The following is a 22,305-nucleotide window of genomic DNA, read 5'->3' as shown; positions in this document are numbered from 1 at the left end:
AAGATATTTTTCTTCTTCCAGCAGGGCTTGCTGCCTTGACAGATGGTGTGTTATTGGGCAGGCTTCTTTGGAAGAAGGCTTCTCCTCACCCAGAGTCATTAGGTATAGTTGTTGAAGATCTATTGCTTTAGATAGAGTTGGTGAGGTCCTGTTGCTTTAGTTGCAGTTGTTGGAGACCTGTTGCTTTAGTTGCAGCTGTCAGAGACCTGCTGCTTTATGTGCAGCTGTTATTGACCTGCTGTTTTACGTGCAGCTGTCGTTGACCTGCTGCTTTATGTGCATATGTCATTGACCTGCTGCTATACGTCCAGCTGTCGTTGACCTGCTGCTTTACGTGCAGCTGTCATTGACCTGTGGCTTTATGTCCAGCTGTCATAGACCTGCTGCTTTATGTGCAGCTGTCGGGGACCTGCCGCTTTACGTGCAGCTGTTGGGGACCTGCCGCTTTACGTGCAGCTGTCGGGGACCTGCAGCTTTACGTGCAGCTGTCGGGGACCTGCCGCTTTACGTGCAGCTGTCAGGGACCTGCCACTTTTAGGCACAGCTGCCGAGGACCTGCCACTTTTTGGCGCAGCTGTCGGGGACCTGCTGCTTTAGGCACAGCTGTCAGGGACCTGCTGCATTAGGTGTAACTGTCGGGGACCTGCTGCTTTAGGCGCAGCTGTCGGGGACCTGCTGCTTTAGGCGCAGCTGTCGGGGACCTGCTGCTTTAGGCGCAGCTGTCGGGGACCTGCTGCTTTAGGCGCAGCTGTCAGGGACCTGCTGCTTTAGGCTCAGCTGTCGGGGACCTGCTACTTTAGGTGCGTCTGTCGGGGACCTATAGCTTTAGGTGCGTCTGTCGGGAACCTGCTGCTTTAGGCGCATCTGTCATGGACCAGCTGCTTTAGGCACATCTGTTGGGGACCTGCTGCTTTAGGCGCATCTGTTGGGGACCTGCTGCTTTAGGTGCAGCTGTCGGGGACCTGCTGCTGTAGGCACAGCTGTCGGGGACCTGCTGCTTTAGGCGCAGCTGTCGGGGACCTGCTGCTTTAGGCACAGCTGTCGGGGACCTGCTGCTTTAGGCGCAGCTGTCGGGGACCTGCTGATTTAGGCGCAGCTGTCGGGGACCTGCTGTTTTAGGCGCATCTGTCGGGGACCTGCTGCTTTAGGTGCAGCTGTCGGGGACCTGCTGCTGTAGGCACAGCTGTCGGGGACCTGCTGCTTTAGGCGCAGCTGTCGGGGACCTGCTGCTTTAGGCGCAGCTGTCGGGGACCTGCTGCTTTAGGCGCAGCTGTCGGGGACCTGCTGATTTAGGTGCAGCTGTCGGGGACCTGCTGTTTTAGGCGCAGCTGTCGGGGACCTGCTGCTTTAGGCGCAGCTGTCGGGGACCTGCTGCTTTAGGCACAGCTGTCGGGGACCTGCTGCTTTAGGCACAGCTGTCGGGGACCTGCTGCTTTAGGCGCAGCTGTCGAGGACCTGCTGCTTTAGTTGCAACTATCAGGGACCTGCTGCTTTAGGCACAGTAGAAGTTTGCAGCATCTGTTCCCACTCTTCCTTACAGTAGACAACAAAGCAGGGACATGTGCTTGCTGCTAATTCCCATGTATAGCGAATTGTACTATAGAAGTGAACCTGTTTATTATTTACTGTTATATTAAGTATGTTGACAAATATCCTTTTGCAAAGAGAGGCAGATTTTGTTCAGTATCTGATGAACCAGTTCAAGATGTAACAGTTGTGTATGACAATATGCCGTCAGTTTAGAGCTTTTAAACTTTTATAGTGATAAATATGGAAAGGCATCCTGGGAGCACACTTTGCTTTCTTTATTAGGCAAACCCAGGCCTGTTAAAGGCAGAATTGAGATTATTTGAAATAATTATATTTTCAGCTAAGCAGTCTAGATTGTAGTGCAGCTGTGTCCAGGGCATTGCTATTTTTTTGTGTATCTTAACATTATTTTTGTGAACAAATGTAAAGGAGTTTAATAGCTTTAATACTGGGATTTATGGAATAGTATTATAGATCTACATCTAAGTTGACTCCTAGATTCCTGATACTGAGCAGTTTAGGTTATTTTCATCTTTGAAATGATTTTTACTAATAAAGATCTAACTGGTATCTTAAGTCTAGATGCCGTAAGCACATACTTAATTTGGAAGTGTTCAGAAGGAGACAAAAAATCGCACAAGTTGAATTTTACTAAGGGAAAATGAGTTAAAGGCTAGAACAGAGTGGTGTCATACATATATTGAATCAGGATGACTGACAGAAAGCTTCCTTTTCATTAAGTGACTGCAATTAGAAGCATCCTCCAAATGAGCCTTGAAGTATGGCATTTGGTCCATTAGTGATAGTAGATGTCAGCTTTGCATTATGATACTTTATTTACTTTTGACTCGGTAACTACCAATTCACACATTCTGTGGGTGAATGCATATTTGCTTGTATTAATGCTAAATTGGTCTACAATGTCAAAATGGAGAAGTCTGGAAATTTGGCAGTGACCACTATATCCTTGTTAATTTCATTATTAATTACATCATTGAATGTAAGAAAGGACATTCTCTAATATGGCTGTGAAAGAATTTATGGTAGGACTTGTTAAAAAGTGGCCTACTTGTAAGTAGCTTAACACTGTAGTTTATGTATTGTTTCTTCAAAGAGTTTAAATGAGGGCAATAAGAGTCATAGGGCTCCCCTTCAGAAACCTGAATGCTCACTTACCCGACTTCCAAAATGCCAAGACGAAACGGCCGATGACCACACAACACCGATGTTCCAGAACACCGACTTTCCACTCCTGGTATATAACTTTTTGGCCATCCTGTTGAACTTTGCCCCCTACCCCCACAGTAGTACGATCTCTGACTTAGTATATTTAGTTAGGGGGAAATGGGGGGTGAAGCCCTCCACACGGGTAGGTTTCCTTTCCTTTGGTTTTACTTTTTTGTCAGGGTGGTTTTGCCAATATAAAACGCCAGACAGAGTTGATATCTTACACCAAAAACATACATGGCCACGGCTTGGATTCCCTCACAAATTTCTTTATTTAAACAATTCCACACATGTTAAAAGATTGAGCGCTTTCTTCCCTATGCCCAGGGATTTCATCAGAATCTGTGTCTAATACCATTACCCCCCTTTATATACTCTTTAACAATGATGACATCACTAATTAAACACTAATAAAAATTGTATTTAAAGTGCATTTAAAGTGCACCATACTTCAGTTTAAAACCTTCTGTTATGAAAAGCTTAAAACATTCTATTAAAATACATAACAATTCCCTAAAAACATCTTTTATTAACTTGATATCTTCTATTCCAGTTTCCACCCTTTAAAGTACTTCCATTTAAAATTTTATTTCTTGAACTCCATTTTTTTACACAATATAGGCTTGATTGATGATATTTCATTTAACCCTGGGGTTTGGCTTGCTTGTAACTTAATTTGCCATCTTGTTTCTCTTTCTTCTATATGGCTTCTATAATCCCCACCCCTAGGGTTTTGTGACACTTTTTCTAAAATGCCAAAACTAAACTCTTTACAATTCAGGCAGATTGTGGAATGCCTGTATAGGGCATTATTAACATTCTTGGTAGATATTTGGTATGTGTGTTCATATATTCTGTCCCTCAATCATCTTTCAGTTTTACCTACATAAAAATTGGGACAGGATTTACACATAGCCAAATATACTACTCCTGTAGTCTGACAGTTTCCATTCTCAAATCTAACTGTAGTTCTTAATGAGTTGTTAATGATAATGTTCTCTTGTGTACAAATGTACTTACATTGAGAACAATTTCCACATTTTGTAGTGCCATATCTACCCTTATTCTTTGTGACCATTTCAAAAGTCTTTTTTAAATTAGGACCTATCTTGTACACAAAGCTCAACATTGAATATATTGGAAAAAGCTATAATGGAAGACATTTATAGGATGAAAAGTAAAGAACAACATGTACCTATGAATAAAAATTTGAGTCAGAAAGAAAATGAAGTTTTAAAATCAGTAAAAGAGGACAAGACTATTAGGGTGATGCGGCCAGATAATGGGGGAGGAGTTGTTTTTTATAATACTTTAGAATACTCCCAAAAAATATTTGAGATGCTCAATGATTCAAACACATACCGACCATTTTCAGTGAATGAAATAAATATCAGCCACAGAAGGATAGATTTTTATTTAGAAGAGTATTCGATAGAACAAAAAATAACAGCAGAATTATATAATTATTTAAAAGTAAGGAAACCAAAAGTGGCCGCTATATTTGGTATACCAAAGACACACAAAGGGCTGGAAAATTTAACTTTTAGACCCATTGTGGATGGAAGTAGGTTGAAAACATATCCCTTTGGTGTCGTAATAGATAGATGGCTGAAACATCAGGTAGTAAATGCAGAGCACATTCTTAAAGACTCATGGGACTTTCTAGGAAGGATACGGAAAGAATTTGGGATCAAGAAATTATTTTCTTAACTATAGATGTAGTTGATTTGTTTACATGTATCCCAAAAAAAGAAGGTTTAGATTGGTTCCTAGAGAGTCTACACAGGAACACCACTTTAGGACATGATAAAAAAAGAGCTTATTTTGGAATTCATGGAAATAGTCTTGGACCACAGTTATATAATTTTTGATGGAGAATATTACAGGCAGCACAAGGGGGTGGCTATGGGGGCCTCGTGTGCTCCTATTTTCACTAACCTTGTGCTGTTAGAGTGGGAGCAAAGCAAAGTTTTCCAAAGTGACTTCTTTCAGTATATGAATTTATATGTTAGGTTCCTGGACGATATTTTTATTTTGTGGAAAGGTTCAGAAAATAGAATTAAATAATTGGTTGAATATTTAAATGAAAGTACAGGATTTCTGAAATTTACATATGAATATAATAAGAACAAGATAAATTACTTAGATATACACATTGAGAAAGATAATAATTGTTTTAAATCTAAGGTATATAGGAAATCATCCTTTAGTAATTCCTACCTACAATATTCAAGTGACCATCCAGTAAGACAAAAAATAGTATTATTAAAGGACAATTAATAAGAATAGCAAGAATGACTTCTAAGGAAGAGGACATAGAGGATGAATTATTGACAGTAGCAAAATTATTTCAAGAGAGAAGGTACCCAACAAAAATTATAGATGAATACGTTGGACATGTAAGAAGTAAATGGGGGGAAAAATACAAGCCCCTATTAGGGAATTTAAGTGCTATAGAAGAAAGTAAAAATAAAACAGAAGAAGAAAATAATAGACATGAAAAGGCTATGGTTATTCCATATGGGAGTAAAGCATTCGAGGTAGAAAAAATTGTTAATAAAAATTGGGCGATTCTTAGAAATAACCCGAAGTTATGGGCTATAGGGGGTTCAAAACCAAGTTTTGTGTAAAAGATAGGTCCTAATTTAAAAAAGACTTTTGAAATGGTCACAAAGAATAAGGGTATGGCACTACAAAATGTGGAAAATGTTGTCAATGTAAGTACATTTGTACACAAGAGAACATTATCATTAACAACTCATTAAGAACTACAGTTAGATTTGAGAAGGGAAACTGTCAGACTACAGGAGTAATATATTTGGCTATGTGTAAATCCTGTCCCAGTTTTTATGTAGGTAAAACTGAAAGACAATTGAGGGGACAGGATATATGAAGACACATACCAAATATCTACCAAGAATGTTAATAATGCCCTATATAGGCATTCCACAATCTGCCTGAATTGTAAAGAGTTTAGTTTTTGGCATTTTAGAAAAAGTGTCACAAAACCCTAGGGGTGGGGATTATAGAAGCCATATAGAAGAAAGAGAAACAAGATGGCAAATTAAGTTACAAGCAAGCCAAACCCCAGGGTTAAATGAAATAATATCAACCAAGCATATATTGTGTAAAAAAATGGAGTTCAAGAAATAAAATTTTAAATGGAAGTAGTTTAAAGGGTGGAAACTGGAATGGAAAATATCATGTTAATAAAAGATGTTTTTAGGGAATTATGTATTTTAATAGAGTGTTTTAAGCTTTTCATAACAGAAGGTTTTAAACTGAAGTATGGTGCACTTTAAATGCACTTTAATACAATTTTTATTAGTGTTTAATTAGTGATGTCATCATTGTTATAGAGTATATAAAGGGGGATAATGGTATTAGACACAGATTCTGATGAAATCCCTGGGCATAGGGAAAAAAGCGCTCAATCTTTTAACATGTGTGGAATTGTTTAAATAAAGAAATTTGTGAGGGAATCCAAGCCATGGCAGTGTATTTTTTGGTGTAGACTGTGGACTTATACACTGTTGAGCTCGGGCTCAATCCTGTATTCTTAGTTGATTCGAAGAGCCCTCTGTACGGTATGGACTCCCTGGATGACATTCCGACGATTTTTTCCCCATTAGAAGAGAGGAATGAAACCAAGTTCAATCCGAGTTGGCAATCGTGATGGGGGAGCTTACTAGGTTGATAGAGCTCCTCGCTCAACCACGAGAACAAAGTAAAAGCATTTATTCAAAAAGGAAGCTACTTTAAGAAACAGGATTGAAACAACAGATTAAAACAACAAGCAAAATAAGTAAATAAGTAAGAAATGGACTTCTGTGTGATGAAGAGTACATCTTGTAACAAAGTTTTTTTTGTTCCTTTGGAAAGTATGTATTTGTTATTAATTGTTATTTTGAGAAGTCAGCAATATTGGCTTCAGTTCTAACTTATTTGTGTGTTATAAAGAATGTTCACAGTCTAACTTTCCAACCTGAAAAATACCAAACTGTAAATAATATCCAACCTTATGTACCATCTAGGACATCTTTCTCTATTGACAAATTTCAAAACCAGCTACAAACAACTGAAAACCAAGGAATTTATGCTGGAAATCCAATACTGGATGCACGATAAATGAAACCCGAAGTGAAAGTTTAGTGCGTTCTTTTAATAGACCATAAAAAAACAGATTATACATTAACATTAGCTCTTTCATCCACACTATGGTGGACTTCTTCACAATGTCTAACAAATGGTTCTAACAGTTTATTTAAAAACTTTTTGGCACCAAAGTCCACCCACCTTAACTTTTAAGCTTTGTTTCACCTATAGTGGTAACTTATTCCACAGGCTGTCACTAGGTTGAGTAAGCCACCTATCCCTCCAGCCAGTATTGTTTACCTGCTGATATAGAATTATGTCCTTAGTGCAGGTATTTGTAGACTTTGCTGCAGACTGATTATTCATTGATGTTTTTATCTCATCTCCTCCTATCTTAATTGTTAATTGTTGAGCCTCATCTACCTCTAACCTTGGTATACTTGAGTCTGCCAAACTATTTCTATTTGTGCTCTTTCTTGATTTCAACATTTCTCTGTTTTATACAAATTTTCATGAAGTTTTCAAAATATCTGTAATACCCGTACAGAAGCTCTCATTATTTTTCTTGTTATAGCCTCCCCAAGTCTGGCAACAACACTTGCTGTTTTCTGTTGCCTAAGCCATTGTGCTAAAGCTTTTGTGCTTTAGAGTCATTATAGAAACAGTTGCAGATCAACGGTCTTTCTAAATGCATCATATTTTCCAGGTACTCCCGTATTTTCTCTTTAGCATTCTGCTGTTGTGCCTCTTCATGTTCTGTCACATTCCTCTTATTCTACAATACTTTAACTTTTGTCAGCTCCTGTCAGTAATTGCAGTTACTTCTTAACCAAATCCATTTTTCTTTTATTTATACTCTTTTTTTTTTAATTCCTTTTTCATTTTATTCCACTCACAAGCTATAACTTCTGAAGAAATTTCTGTCTTCCCTAATAACTCTCAAATAATTTCTACTACCTATTTCTTAAATTCCTCTTTAACAGGTAGGTGGACAAAGCACCCTGTATTTTTATCTTGTTTGTTATTGGTACATGATCTGAAATAATTAATGAATCTGTGCAAAAACCTTCATGTAAAATATTAATTTCTGTCTAATCTAGCATAGTTATTATACCTTGGCTGGGGGGTGTAGTTTCTGTTAGGGGGTAAAAGGAAAAATTTTGTACCTGAACTTTATTCAGAAGAAGTCTCTGACATTTGTAGATTAAAGCGCTAAATTTTACTTGTGAATAAAAGGTTTTTGCTTCTGGTAACCCATTTTTGTTTTACTATTGCAGTTCATGGTGGTTTGTGTTTTAATACCTTGGCTGGGAAATAATATGCAAATTTCCTTTAAGTTCCTACTACTGAATTCACATCTTCCATATCCAGTATTTTCATAAATTTCTTATGAAATCTACCCCTTTTGATACATTTTCCATTTTGGTCCCACAGATACATCGTCACTGTTGCAAATAAAGTTCCAGTTCCCATCTATAAGTAACAATTATCTGCTTTAAGTTAATTATTTCTCTTAAATTTTTTAAGCTCCATTATAACAGTTTTAGGTGAAATATAAATATATGCCAGCATAATCTTTATCCCTTGCCAGTAGCCCCTTACAAACACAAATCTATCATTATTACTGTTATTATTATTATTATCTTTTTTTTCCCATTTCTATCACTGTTGGAGCTCTTCTAGCAATTAAAGATCTCCCCTTTTCCTTTGTCTTAAATTCTATTATGATGAATATCCATCTTGAAATCCTTTATTAAATTCACATGTTCTCTTCTATGAGTCCCTATATCCAGACAGTTTTTGACCATGATCTGTGTCTTAGTAATTGTCATATCCTGCCCACCTTGTGTTGCATCAGCATAGAGTTAGAAACTACTGAACAGTTTAGTATGTGCTTGAAATAATTAAGTTATTTGAGGTACATGCCAGAATCAATATTTTTATCTAGTGTCTCTTGTATGACTTCCTGGGCCAGGCTAACTGTCACAGCTTGCATCACGCACTGTTTCCAGCTGAAGCCCAGTGGTGCTATGTCCATAATCATTCAGTACGTTGTTTCAGTCTGGCCTCTTTATGGTGTCTAATTTATCCCAAATCCCTCTATTAAATTCATTCCACTGCCAAATGGTTCATACTGTTCTGAGATCAACCCTCACAAGGTTCTGAAACCACTCTTTGAATGTGTCATTGCTACAGTTTGAGAAATTTAATGTTCAGTGTCACTGCACTGTGTCTAGCTGTAGTGCAAACTTTACAGTATAGGCATTATGATTGGATAAGCATATGGGGAAGAATGTTACCTGTAAGTAGATACTGTAGTGACAGTATGGCTGTCTGATGTGCATAACTTTAGGATCTTTGTGAGCAGCAAGGAAATACGTCACATGAAAGGCCAAGAATGCCATGTTTATTTATCATTTACATATTTTGTCATACACTTAGGGAAAATCTACAGAATTCAGGAACAAACCCCCACCCCGTACATCATTTGTACCATTAACTAGATCCAGTCTTCAATCCACAGCACTAATCATTCATGAAAGGCAGCTGTCTGCATTAAGATCCCACTAATTTTAGCCTTGGTAATCTAAGAAGGAAAACAGATGCTGGCCAGTGTGATTTGAAAATCTTCTAAATGAAGAACCTGTGGTGACCAAAATCTATTTTAGTTTCTCTTGCAGTTCCTTAATTCAGATGCTAATTTATTATATTTTCTGGTGCACTCTTCCCTGAGAATGTGTACCCATTTTAAAATAAATTAATTTGCTACTTCAGACATCAAATGATTATTATGGTTGATCCTGCCTTCAGATTGAAATAAGAGTGAGGAAAGTTTATCAGTTTTTAAACTGAATAGTGAAATAGTTAACTTCACTTACAGATAGCATTGAGATCCTTTAACGTCATTGATATGGTTCTTTAAACATATTATCTGGTTATGAAGCTAATTTTTGGGTAGTACCACATTTGCAAACGGTTTGTCTCTGTCTGCCCACTTTCAGTTATTTTTCTACATCTTTTTTTCCGTTGTTCTTTGCTCCTCACAGCACTTTTTGTTCTCATATGTTAAGGTTTAATTGCCATCATTTCAGTATATATATATATTTTTTTTTGCATTCTCATTTACTTACTCTGGCTTTTTTAATGCTGTCATCAGAGGCAGTATCAATAGTTCTTTTTTCATTGACTCACTGTAATTTATGTTTGATGTGAACTTTTAAAATTCCTTTTACAGTAGACAGGTGAAGGTATTACATTGCAGGTTTTTCTTATGCTCCTTTATCAACTCATTTATTATTTATTTATTTTAACCAGGAAAGTCTGTCTGGGAACTGAAATGCCCATTTTCAGCTGAGGCCAGGGGAGAAAAGCTTCAAAACAAGGATAGAAATACATTTTGGACCATTCGAAAAAAAATCAACAGACATTATTTGCTAAGCATTTGAAAGAAAACATTTGACTAACATAATTTACAATGTATATCAAATCAAGTTAATACATTTTTCCAGATATTATGAGTAAAATCAAAAATACTATATAAATGTGCTTGCGTATGCTATCCATCATGAACAGAGGTAGGATTGCATAAGCATTAGAAACCCAAAAGACTTGAAGAAATTAAACCAGAAACAAGTCAGACTTTCTCAATATACTATGTGGGCCAATGTGGTACATTTGCATAGGTAATTAGTTGCAAGGTAATATTTTAGGGAAGATTTATGGCAAAATTCCTAATAAGTGATATCTTCAGCTCACATGGTATATTAAGAAAGTCTGATGTATTCCTGGTTTTTAGGTTTCTAACACCACGGCAGGTATGGACTCCATTCCCAAGTCGAAGTATGATTAAAGATTATGCAGTTAGTATTGTTTCAATCTTTGATGTTAACCAAAAATGCTCTTCACAGCACCCGCAGTATGGTCATAATTGACTCCTCCTGTAATTCATATGAAGTTACAAGCATCAGTAGCATATTTAAGTACAACCGCAGATACCTTTTATTAGACCTGTTATTCCTATTACTTTTACAACTGTCAGGGTATCCTTCTTCCACATTTCTGCCTGCAAATCCTAGTACATTATGACTGTGTTCCCTTTGTATGTAAGACACTGTAATAACTAGGTGTAGGGATTTCAGTGATCAATTTTACTTGTGTTTTTTTTTGTCCTGAACAACTATACCTTATTTTCTCACGTCAAATCTTTTGAACTGTTGGTAATGGGTGATCACAGTTGATAAAAAAATCAAAACTGTTTGCAATGCTTTGTGGATCATGTTTTCAGTGCTTCACTATTGTAGAGTTTGCACAGTCCCCAGTGCAACAGCCTTGTCACATTATAGAGCCTTTCAGTATACAGGCCCTCTGTCATGAGTATATCATACTTGGCAACAAAGTGTATAACTGTATTCAGTTCTTTTTTTATAGAATTTGCATTTGTCTGTAATTCTGACATGCTCAACAGACTTTGTAAAACAGTTCACTTTCCTGGGCCGCCATTATTCATCTTTTGGTTTCAGTTCACCTTTCATTAACTATTCCTGCATGAAATCTTGGTCTACATGATGTTTTTCAGAACATCTCTATACTTGTCTCAATATTTATACCTTTTCCAAATATCTTTCCTTCTCATCTTCTCCTTCTCCATATATTCTTTCAGTTTTCTGGCCTGATTTTTGTCTACTTCTGGTTTAATTTCCATTCCCATTTGACACTAATATGCTTCTGCTAAATTGTGTAGAGACGTCATCTAAGACAACTTATTCTCATGTTTTAAATGCTTCACTATGTTTGGATCTGGTGAGGTCAGTAGATATGTATGCAGTCCCATGAATGCAGATCTATACATGTAATTAATTTCAAGGAGGCCCATACCTCTTTCAAAAACAGGAATATTTAATCTTGGTATACACTGATGTTTTTATATATATATATATATATATATATATATATATATATATATATATATATATATAAAATTTGATATGCATGACACATTTTTCTTGTTTTCCTGTTCAACTGATTCAATAACTTTTGGAGACAATCACCCCAAAAGCTGTAAGTTAGAACAGGAAGAGCAAACTTAGCATGGACTTTATTCCTAGATGTCAAGCAGTTTTCAGTATTAGTTTTAGTCTTGTAAAGTATTCCTTACTGGGATTTATTAGCATTTGTTCATGATTTATTGGCGATCCATCATCAGTTCCCAAATATTTATACACTCCGTGCTACTCATTTTCATTTATATAGCATTCCTGTCTTAGACTGTTTTCTTGGTGCTGCAACTTTTCTGCTTTAATCACTGCTTTTTGCACATTTATCAAGACCAGTTAGCATTCTGTGAAAGTTTTAAGCATGTGAACTTGTGCTTTCATCTCCCCATCTGATAAACTATACAATTTGTCACCCACAAAAAGTAGATGAAAAGTCTTTAAACAAGGTTGATTTCTGGGAGCCAAACTGTAACCATGCTCTATTCTGTTAAACAGACAAAAAATAAATGGTGATTAAGAATTGCCCTGGAATATCCCTCTTTAAATTTTTATTCCTGGGTAATACTTTGCCGTTTGTAATGGCTTACCTGCAACGTGGTTTGCCACTGTTTCATGGTCACTGTAATGTAATTTATCAATGTAGGGTGTATCTTGTACATCTGTAAGCACTGTTTAATCCATGAATGTGGGATGCTGTCAGTCAATTTTTTTTTTTGGTAATCTGTCTATGCCATGCTGTTTTTACAGTTCTCTGTTATGGTTTTTATTTAGCAACAAATGATCCACTGTTCCATGTGATTTTCTTTTGTTACTCTTTTGTCTTATTATTATAGAGTTTATTTTTCTAAATGCCTATAAACTCTTTCAGCATCAATTCCAGTATACAATTTATATGGTTTACTATCACATGTTCGACATGACATTGTTCGAATATACAGATGTCCGAACCAAATATTCAGAAATCTGTACACCGGACAGTGTAAATGTCGTACCGAGCATTTTAGTGCAGTTGAATTTTGAAAATGTCGACTACACTAAAATGCTCCTACCCACCCAACATACTACAACTGTTTTTTGCAGGGGGGCAAGCCCCCCCTGCACCCCCCATGTACCGGATTGTGCCTCCCACCCCCTACTTATATATACAAACTCCAAGATCGCACTACAGTGAGTGTAAGGGTACATTTCCCCATCCCCTCTATAGTGCAATCTGCACTGCAATGTTGGAGCTAACAACAGCAGCCATTCGCTCTTGTCAGCTTCAGCATTCTGGTGATCGCCCTAACAGTTCCGCTATCTGGTTTTTGCGCATAGTTCGTTCATCTAAAAGACAAATGAACATGTGATAGTAAACCAATTTATATATCACTGGAAGTCAAACTATTGGTCTGTAGTTTTTAGGATGACTAACAGGTTCACTCTGTTGTCTTTCTTGTTGTCAGTCATCCATTTTGGGATATGTATACAAGTAATTCTTATTCAGGATTAAATCTTTGTGAAAATATATTAATACTTTTAACCAAAAGTTAGGTACTGTGTCTGGGCCTGGGGTTTTCCATTTAGGAGGTTTTCTTAATTTAATGTCAATTTCTCTGGCCATAACTTCATCCCATTTCATATTCTCTAAATTAGAATCCACCACTGTTTATTTAAAATTTTCTTTCCATTCAACATCTTTATTATGTTCCACAGTATCTTCATAAATATTTATCCAAAATGCATCTGTTTATTTCTTTTTGGTGGTGTTTCTATTCCTTTCGCTTTTTTCCCCACGTTCTCTATACATCTTTTTTGGGTCATCCATGAATTGCTTATTTGGGTCATCCATGAATTGCTTTTTTTTTTGTACTTTTCATTTAGATTTATCTGCATATCTTCTAAATTTCTCTACCTCTGCTGATATTTTCAATTGATTATTTGTAATAATGTATGCTACATTCTGGTCTGTTTTGACACTGTTGTGCTGCTTCTACCACATCTGTTTTCTAAAAGTTTTTGTTGATAAGTTCCCTCGTTTATATTCTTTGAACAATGACACTTCTTTTCATAATTGCTTTATAGTTTCAGTGCTTCAGTGGTGGATTTTTATTTCTATCCTTACTTTCCCTTATTGATCTGTGTTTTTTTATGGTAAGACTTATTTGTTATTAATTTAGCTGCAGAATAATATGTCCTATTTATTTCTGTTACACTGCAAAAACTTCTCTTAATATTCCTAATTACCATGTTTATCTGTTTTGCCATCCTTCTAACAGTTTAGGTCTTATTTACTTTCTGTAATGCATTTTCTTCATTGAACTTAATATGTCTGTCTGTTTATATTAAATCAAATTGCTCTTCCCTTGGATCATTTACTTCTAGACTAAGAACAGCTTTTTTGTCCTCCATTTCCTGTGCATATCCTCTTCAGATGCTCCCCATTTGTCCTGCTCAATTACCTGTGAGTAACAGTACATGTACCGCAGATTTTTCCTGGCAGAAGTTTTCATCAATGCCCCTTCAGTATGTACCTCTCCAAACATTTAGCACAACTTGAATGCCCACAATGTTTTCTTAGTAACAAAATCAAGATCCTAAATCATAAAAACTCTGTAGACTGTCTCAAAGCTTTGTCTGTGTTTTTGATATCCTGTAGGATGCTGAGTGGTATTCTCTGTCTTGCATACAGAGCCTCAACAGACACTGTGTTGTCAGGCCTACTGCAGAACTGCAAGTCCAATGAGAGCATAAATAGCCACTAAAAACATCTAAATCCTTTTATCAACATAATTTGAATATGATGGATGGCTAGATATTTATAACCAAGAAAAGCATTTCCTTGGAATCATCTTCATCTCCAGATAAGGCAAGTATTTCTACCTAGTCAAACATTATCTGGTTAGATGGATGGGTGACCCAAGATCAGAATGAAAAAAATTCCAAAGCATCAATAAATGCTGATTTATCATATACAGTACCAGATAAAGCTGAAAACATTCTCTGGAAAATATAACCCTGTTGTTTAAATAAATCCACTTCAATAAGTAAACAAAACATATTTATGGACCTGGCTTTATATTCTGAAAATAATGTTTAGCATTTTTAATCCAATATGTAATGTGCATACAGTTCACTAAGTTACCATTAATGGAAGTACACTTTACACAAAAGTCTACTATAATCAAATAAGATTTGGAATTTTGAAAAAAGCACAAATTAGAAATCATTACAAAATTAAGAGTACCTTTTTGAAATAATGTCCGAATATAGTTGCTCATAATGCACAGTAAATAAAATCTAGTTTGTTAAATTAATAAAAATGCTAAAGAGCGTCAGTAATGTTGCTTCATGCTGGCAGTACACAGACAGTCAGATCTGCTTAACTAACTAAACATAATAAATGTTAAAGGGAATGATGCAAAATTGTTTGCCTGTTTGAATTTTCAATCTGAAATAATTACGAATTTTACAACTACTAGCATTGCTGCCATATGGAGCAAGTCAATGAAGTAATAAAATCTGTTCACCCATAAAATTTTGTTGCAAAAGTATCATGGGCTTGTAAAATGTACCTTTTTTTCTGCTGAATGCTCTATTCATGTTGACAACTGTTGCCAAGGAGTATTGCTCAAAAAGGTTTTATCACTTCTTCCTGCAAGCAAAAATAAAATCCAAATGACAGTGTGAGCATAAACATGACTAACAAATCTTGAATAGAAAAGTTGATAACAAATGCCAAGCCCTTCATTCACGCACAATGCAATAACCACTTTAGGAAGGGTATTTATAGTTATGGATATAATTAATACTGCATACGCATTACTTTGAGCACACAATATGCATAAAATGTGGAAAATAAGAGAGAGGCTCTCCACTCACATAGCAAGGACAATAAGATTAAATATAATGGATATAATACTATATCGCCTGTTCATTTGAATGCAACATTCATAATGGCACAACAGAAACGTACTGACAGCCAGAAGGAGCTAGCAACAACTATCTCTGTTGCAAACATCTTAACCCTGCTTACATGCACCCCTTATCTTTTACCTGTACACTTTCTAGAATTTGAGAACCTGAATCAAGCAATAAAATGTTGTTTTCATGTATAATGTGTACAACAGAACAAACATGAATAAAGTAGCCTTGATACAAAACTGTGAACAAAGGATTACGGTCCGTGCCTTTCACCACCATAGTTCATACAGTACAAAACAGCTCTGCATTGCATGTTATAGGTAAAATTACAATAGACACACCACAGATTCAGTGCCACAGTCTCTGTCTGTGTTCACTACTTACACTTGGAAATTCCCTAAAACAAAGCTGTAGTATTCCATGCAGGTGATTTGCATATTAGCAGCAGCAGAGTCCATGAAACATAAATGTGCCAGTTACTTCAGGTACATACATTGAAAAAGGCAGGATGAGAAATGCAATGTCTGCAAGCTATTTATGCCTGGTTAAGGTCTTCATTAGTCAAAGACACGAACTGCACTCTTATGACTTAAATGCTTTTGTAAATCAGACAAGGGAAAAGTGTTGTAGATTGTAATGTTTTAGCATTATATTTAGACTTCTATGACCACTACAAAAACAGACTTTATCAGAACAGACTTTCATATATACAGTGGATAGATGCATTAAGATTTTTGCTAAATTTCTTCCACAAAAACATTACTACTCATTATGTCCCTAAGGTTTGGAGATTTGTCATATCTGTGTCACTGCATAAGGATGGCCCTACACGTCCTGGTAACTACAGACCCACAGGCATTACCAGCATTATCTTTAAGGTCATGGGAAACATCCTTATAGAGCTCATAAACAATGGAATAAGTAATGTTCAGATGATAGCTTCTAATCAATTTAGTTTCATGAAAGACATGTCTACTCCATTTGGTATATTTCTTTAGAAGGGCTACTGAGAAAGGTCAGACTTTCCAAATTGTTTACATGGATCTGGTCATGCCTTTCACACCATTCCTCATATAGTATTGTTGATAAGCCCACCTAATTAAACAGCAACCTTTATGTTATTCATTGGATTGCAAACTGGCTCATTAACAGAAACGACAGAGTGAAGTTTGGTGAATATCTTCCAAAAAAAAAGTCACAAGTGGTGTCCTCCAATGCATGGGATATGGGCTCTTCTTTTCGGCATCAGCTTGTCTGATGTGAAAGCAGAGGCTAAAGGACTATGGATGTCTGCAAACTGCAGGTCATTGTAAACGCTAATTTGGACTTTCATACTCTCCAGTAATGACATCATTACATCAGTGTCTGGTGTAATGACTATGGGCTATCTTTAATGCCAAAAAAATGTAATAGTGTTTTGTTTCAGAAAATCGAGAGTCATTATTTCATACCACACCAAGGATACTCCCCCAGACTTTGACTTACCTATTAGAAATAAAAGTGCACATGTTGACAGTGGGCTTTTGATTGCCTTGTCTTGCTTGTGGTTAGGAAATCATTATAGCTAACAAATAAAAGACCCAGGGGCATCTCCTTGAGGTCCGAGGAAGTCATAGCCACATTATGTATTCCCTCATTAGACCCATCATTGAATATGCTGCCCCATTTGTCATGTGTATCTCGAAACACATAGGACTTCTATGTCCTTTCAAGTTGCACCAACTAAGAAACTGCAAGACTATGCAACCTGACAAAACCAGGAAGATTAAAGTACACTCACTGGGCTCTGCTTTGTATAGACTCTTGCATAACCACAAAAAAATCCACGAGCAATTTAAGGAAGGCTTGATAAAGTCACTTATTCTAAAAAGTTGACTTTATTGGGTGCAGCTGTAATAAAAATTAGAATGAATGCATACATTCACTTCACAGTGTTTTCATCAGTTCCTAACAGATTTCATCAGATAAAACAATTTGGGTGTTGCAAGCACTGGTCCTGGTGATTTTATAGACTTTTGCATAGTCATCTCTGCCTGGCTCTTCATGCTATGAAAGGACATACAGTACAAATAACTGCACCTAAATCCTAATCCTCCACCATCCCATTAATACCTCCTGCTGGTAAATCAGAAACTTACCCAGTGCATTCCCTGTTTTCAGGACATATTTCAACTGCTTCACTAAGCATAGAAATACTCACGCCACTTAAATCTCTACTCAAAACACTAATATGTAACTGTGAATTCACCACTGGGCTATGTGGTAATTGTCTAGGGTAGCTAGTATCTCAGGATTTTACTTGGTCTTGGTCACTTGACTAAGCACTTTGGTAGTCACTTAGGTCACAAACTTAGTAAATATCTATTAACATAATGATAATACTTACCAGCTGCACAGAAAATAATTAAAATATCATAGCTCAATAAATACATGTAGGCTTGGATTATTTACATACAATCCTGTGTCACAAACCATCCAAACCCAATTGCTAATTGAAACTGTAACTAGAGTCTAATGAACCAATTCAATCTTCTTCTTTTGGCTTTTTCCTGGTTAGGGGTCGCCACAGTGGATCATCTGTCTGCTCATGATTGGCAGTGGAGTTTTACAGTGTCGAGTTGCCAGCCCAGCGCCCAACCTTCCACAGAAGGCACACACATGCACATACTCACACTTAGGGCCAATTTAGAGTGTCCAATCTACCTACTGCATGTCTTTGGGATGTGGGAGGAAACCAGAGCACCCGGAGGAAACCCATGCAACCACAGGGAGGACATGCAGACTCCGCACAGAAGGCACCCCAGCCGAGAATCGAACTGGAGAACCTCTTCCTGTGAGGCGGCAACCCTAACCGCTGCACTACTGTGGCCGCCTGAATGAACCAATTCAATAAAAATTAGAAATCATTATAAATGTAACAAGTACATTACTTAACCTATGGAGAAACTGTTGCATCTGTAATCTGTACAAGTAGTAATGTACTTACAGACCTGAAAGGGTATACTAGTAGAGAAAGTAAATGGTGTCCAAAACTAAAATAACACCCACTTCACTGACAAAATAAATACTTTTGAGTTACAATACAAATTAATAAATACCACTGACAAAATATGAGCATAAAATAATGTAAAGTAATGTGTAAAAGTAAGAAAAGCAATATAGTGACAAAACAGAGCAGAATCCATTGTTTTTCAGGCACAAGTGTTGCAACAGTTAGCATGGTCGCCTCACAGCAAGAGGTTCTAAAGCTTGATTCTCAGCTGGGGTGCCTTCTATGTGGAGTCTGCATGTCCTCCTTGCATTTGCGTAGTTTCCTCTGGGTGCTCTGGTTTCCTTCTACATTTCAAAGACAGGAATCTGGAGCATTTCTCCCTGGGCCTCCTCTGAAAAATGGGCTCTGTCCCAGTTGGACTTTCCTGGTAAACAAATGTTAAATAAATAAAGAAGAGAAAAGGATACAGATGGTGTTCTATTACCTCCTGCTCCTAAATGATTAAATGAACAAACTTTAATATGTGCTGTGAACGAATATACCATCGTTACAAATAAAAGAGCCTGACTGGCATGAAGAGTCATTCGAAAATAAAAGATACAGGGATATGACAGTAATAATAAGGCTGGCGTTTGCTTATTTGTAAGCTGAATAGTATAAAGAAGTTATGTGGTACAATTATGCTTTGAACAGAAGGGGAAAACAAACACTGTTGCTGAAAAAAGAACAGATTTCTCTGGAAGATTTTTAAACAAAAAAGAATAAGATATGAACTGGACTTATTTTTTTCTTTCTGAAGTTAATCATCAGATAAACTATCCCATTTGTTTTTTTTTTTTTTACAAAAACTGAAAGAAGCAATGCAAGACTGCTATAACACCAAGCAACTCCACAGTAGAGTAAAAATACATACTGTGCAGCTTAAAGAGTTGGCCAGTTATAACTAGAACAGCTGCACACAATAACTGGAGTGTCCACTTGAACACATGACTTACTGAATAAAGAAGTGAAAGCTCCATTAACAGTAATTTAGGTGAGTTATACACTGGAAAGTTGAAAAATTCTTCAAAATGCTGGGCTTTATGATAAAGATGGAAGGATGTTATTAATATATGTTAACATTCATATCAAACAGTGCACTCGAGCAAGTTCCACAGTACAAAGAACATGATGGCTTCTTGTTTTACTAAACCTTACCCCAGAAAACAATGGGTTAAAATGAGTAGTAGGTTTGTCCTGGTCCACTTCAATAAATATATAGCACCAAATGACACTCACCCTTGAATAAGCAGCGTCCCCCACTTGCTCACTTATCCTTGCACTAACAAGGCAGCATTACACCGCTCACCTTCAGTTTATTGAACTACACCACCAACCAAATAAGCAGCTCTGCTTGCTTATTAACTTATCCAACAGAGCAACTGCTCACTTTTCTTCCCAACTTATTGAATTGCACATCCGATGCCAGAGGGGGAACAGAAGAGGGTAAGCCTGCCCCTCTCTTCGACCAACTTCCAGCAATCTAATCATCAGTAAGGCACTAGTTCAAACATCATTCGGTGTACCCAATGCTCGCTAACCAATCGGGATCAAAGTTGTTACCTCCTGATCCTATACATAACCAAGTACCTAACAGTTAAAAACAAACCACTGACCCCTCTCCTATGCTAAGGTAGCAAACCATAACCTCCTCACCTATCATAACTACTGCCCATGAACTAATTAAACCATACCACCCAACCAATGGAAGTCTTGCAAAGATACCAAAAGTATTACCAGCCAATGGATCCACTACTAAGCCCACTGCCACTGAAGCCACACTGAGGCAATTGCATACCACCATGCCACATTGCAACCACATTCCACCACCCAATGAAAAACAAAAAAAAACATTTTTTTTTTGTTGTCTAATGAATGTAATACCCCTCTTAAATCTCTTTAAATTCCATTTAATAAAATGCTGGCATCACACCAAATGCCCATTATAAACAATAAGACACTTAAATCACCATCATGGCCTGTAGCGGTATGACCCCAAAAACACTACTAATGATACACCAAGCCAGGCAAAACTAACCCAACAAACTAGAGAATGCCCGATGCAACCAGATCCCACAAGGTCTGTACCATGCTATTACCAGCCAGAGTATCATGAATCAACCCAACCCAGTCTCACCGGAAATTGCAGTAACTTAAAGCTAAATCCTCCCATCAAATCCCACATCTATCTTACAAGCCTAACTTATGTAATGCAACCCGCTAATCCCCTACCACTGATGTCTGCAACAGTATCTGACCCATAGAAAAGAAGACCCCTGCTACCAATACAACAGTGTAAAATTCAACCCTGATGCTCTCCATACAAGATCAAACCAAAACAATACATTACCTTGTGACTGCAGGGAAGAAAAACCAGCAAAGCAACAACTTCATATTCGGCTGCACTACTGGCAACCCTTGACTTGCTTTCATGCCGCTCCATCAGCCGAACCCCTCCTCAGCTTCTTCTCTCACCTGTCAAGTCCACATTTCTTCCATCTCCCAATTAATACCAACTCTCCATGTCCCCATCTGCACTCAGTAAAGACTCCACATATGCATAATCCAAATTCTTACTGACCATTATACCACCAAGGGCATTTCTTATTCATCAACTGCATAAAATGCAGACACTACCAGATGCAAAACAACCCTGAAAATTAAAATGTCCTACCAAAGATCTCCATAAAATTACCACTCAACTCCCATAGTAATGGTACACAGATACCCCTGCGAAATAAAACAAGGTCTCATTTTACAGATAAAATTATCTCTCTTCTACCAACACAGGCGGCCTTAACAAAAGTAATGACTAGACAAAGAAAATTAAAACTGGCCACAATCCTGCTATACCACAATTTACAAAAAACAGAAAGAGAAATTCCCCCTACAGCTCCACCTATATGCCCTTAGAACAAGGACAACATTCACCCTTGTCCGTCTTAACAAAGAGTAACAAGCACTGCACTCTTGATTGTGAAATCTCACTTACCTGAACATGGCTAGGTTAGGAAAACCTTAGAACCATTCTTCTGGACACCACCCTCCAAGTACAGAATAACTTATACTTATCATCATGCTGTTTACCACACCTCAACCCAGCCTCCCCCCACAGCATACACTCGCTTCCAAATAAAATTGTGCAATAACCATAACTGAAACATTGATAAATAACTGACTTAAGGGCCTTAAACCATTAACTAGTAACTTCCTATGCCTATGATAGCTGCATGTCCATCCTAGCTGCTAGAATCCCCAGACTCCTTGTAAACTTCCCCATCCCTTGCTTAACCCAGCCCGAAAATACACCCTCTTCAGTTGACAGTACATTACCCAAACTGCACCAAGTACAACATACATACCCTAAAGAACCATGAGTAAAAACTTCCCTGTGACCTCCTTGTACACCACTCCAACCACCAAAGCCTCTAGCCCATCAGACTCAATTACATCTAACAACTTCCAGCAGGCCCATGACTGTTACTTACTTCACAATCCCCCAATTGAGCACCTTTGTACACCATTCTA

At 37.2% G+C, this 22,305-nt stretch overlaps 1 protein-coding gene across 3 annotated transcripts in view; it reads right to left on the bottom strand.

Moving 5' to 3' along the window:
* GULP1 (GULP PTB domain containing engulfment adaptor 1) overlaps positions 1-22,305 on the bottom strand; it is a 4,195,041-nt gene that overhangs the window by 1,208,735 nt on the left and 2,964,001 nt on the right. For all 3 annotated transcript variants that reach the window (XM_044075155.1, XM_044075158.1, XM_044075157.1), the window contains exon 10: positions 15,398-15,477. In XM_044075155.1, coding sequence (XP_043931090.1) covers positions 15,398-15,425 — 28 coding nt within the window. In that variant the 5' untranslated portion in view covers positions 15,426-15,477. The remainder of the gene's footprint in view (positions 1-15,397; positions 15,478-22,305) is intronic.

Source organism: Protopterus annectens, chromosome 6.part0 (genome assembly GCF_019279795.1).
Source record: "Protopterus annectens isolate FY-2018-M chromosome 6.part0, PAN1.0, whole genome shotgun sequence".
Classification (NCBI taxonomy): domain Eukaryota; kingdom Metazoa; phylum Chordata; order Ceratodontiformes; family Protopteridae; genus Protopterus; species Protopterus annectens.
This window is presented reverse-complemented; position numbering and strand designations above follow the sequence as displayed.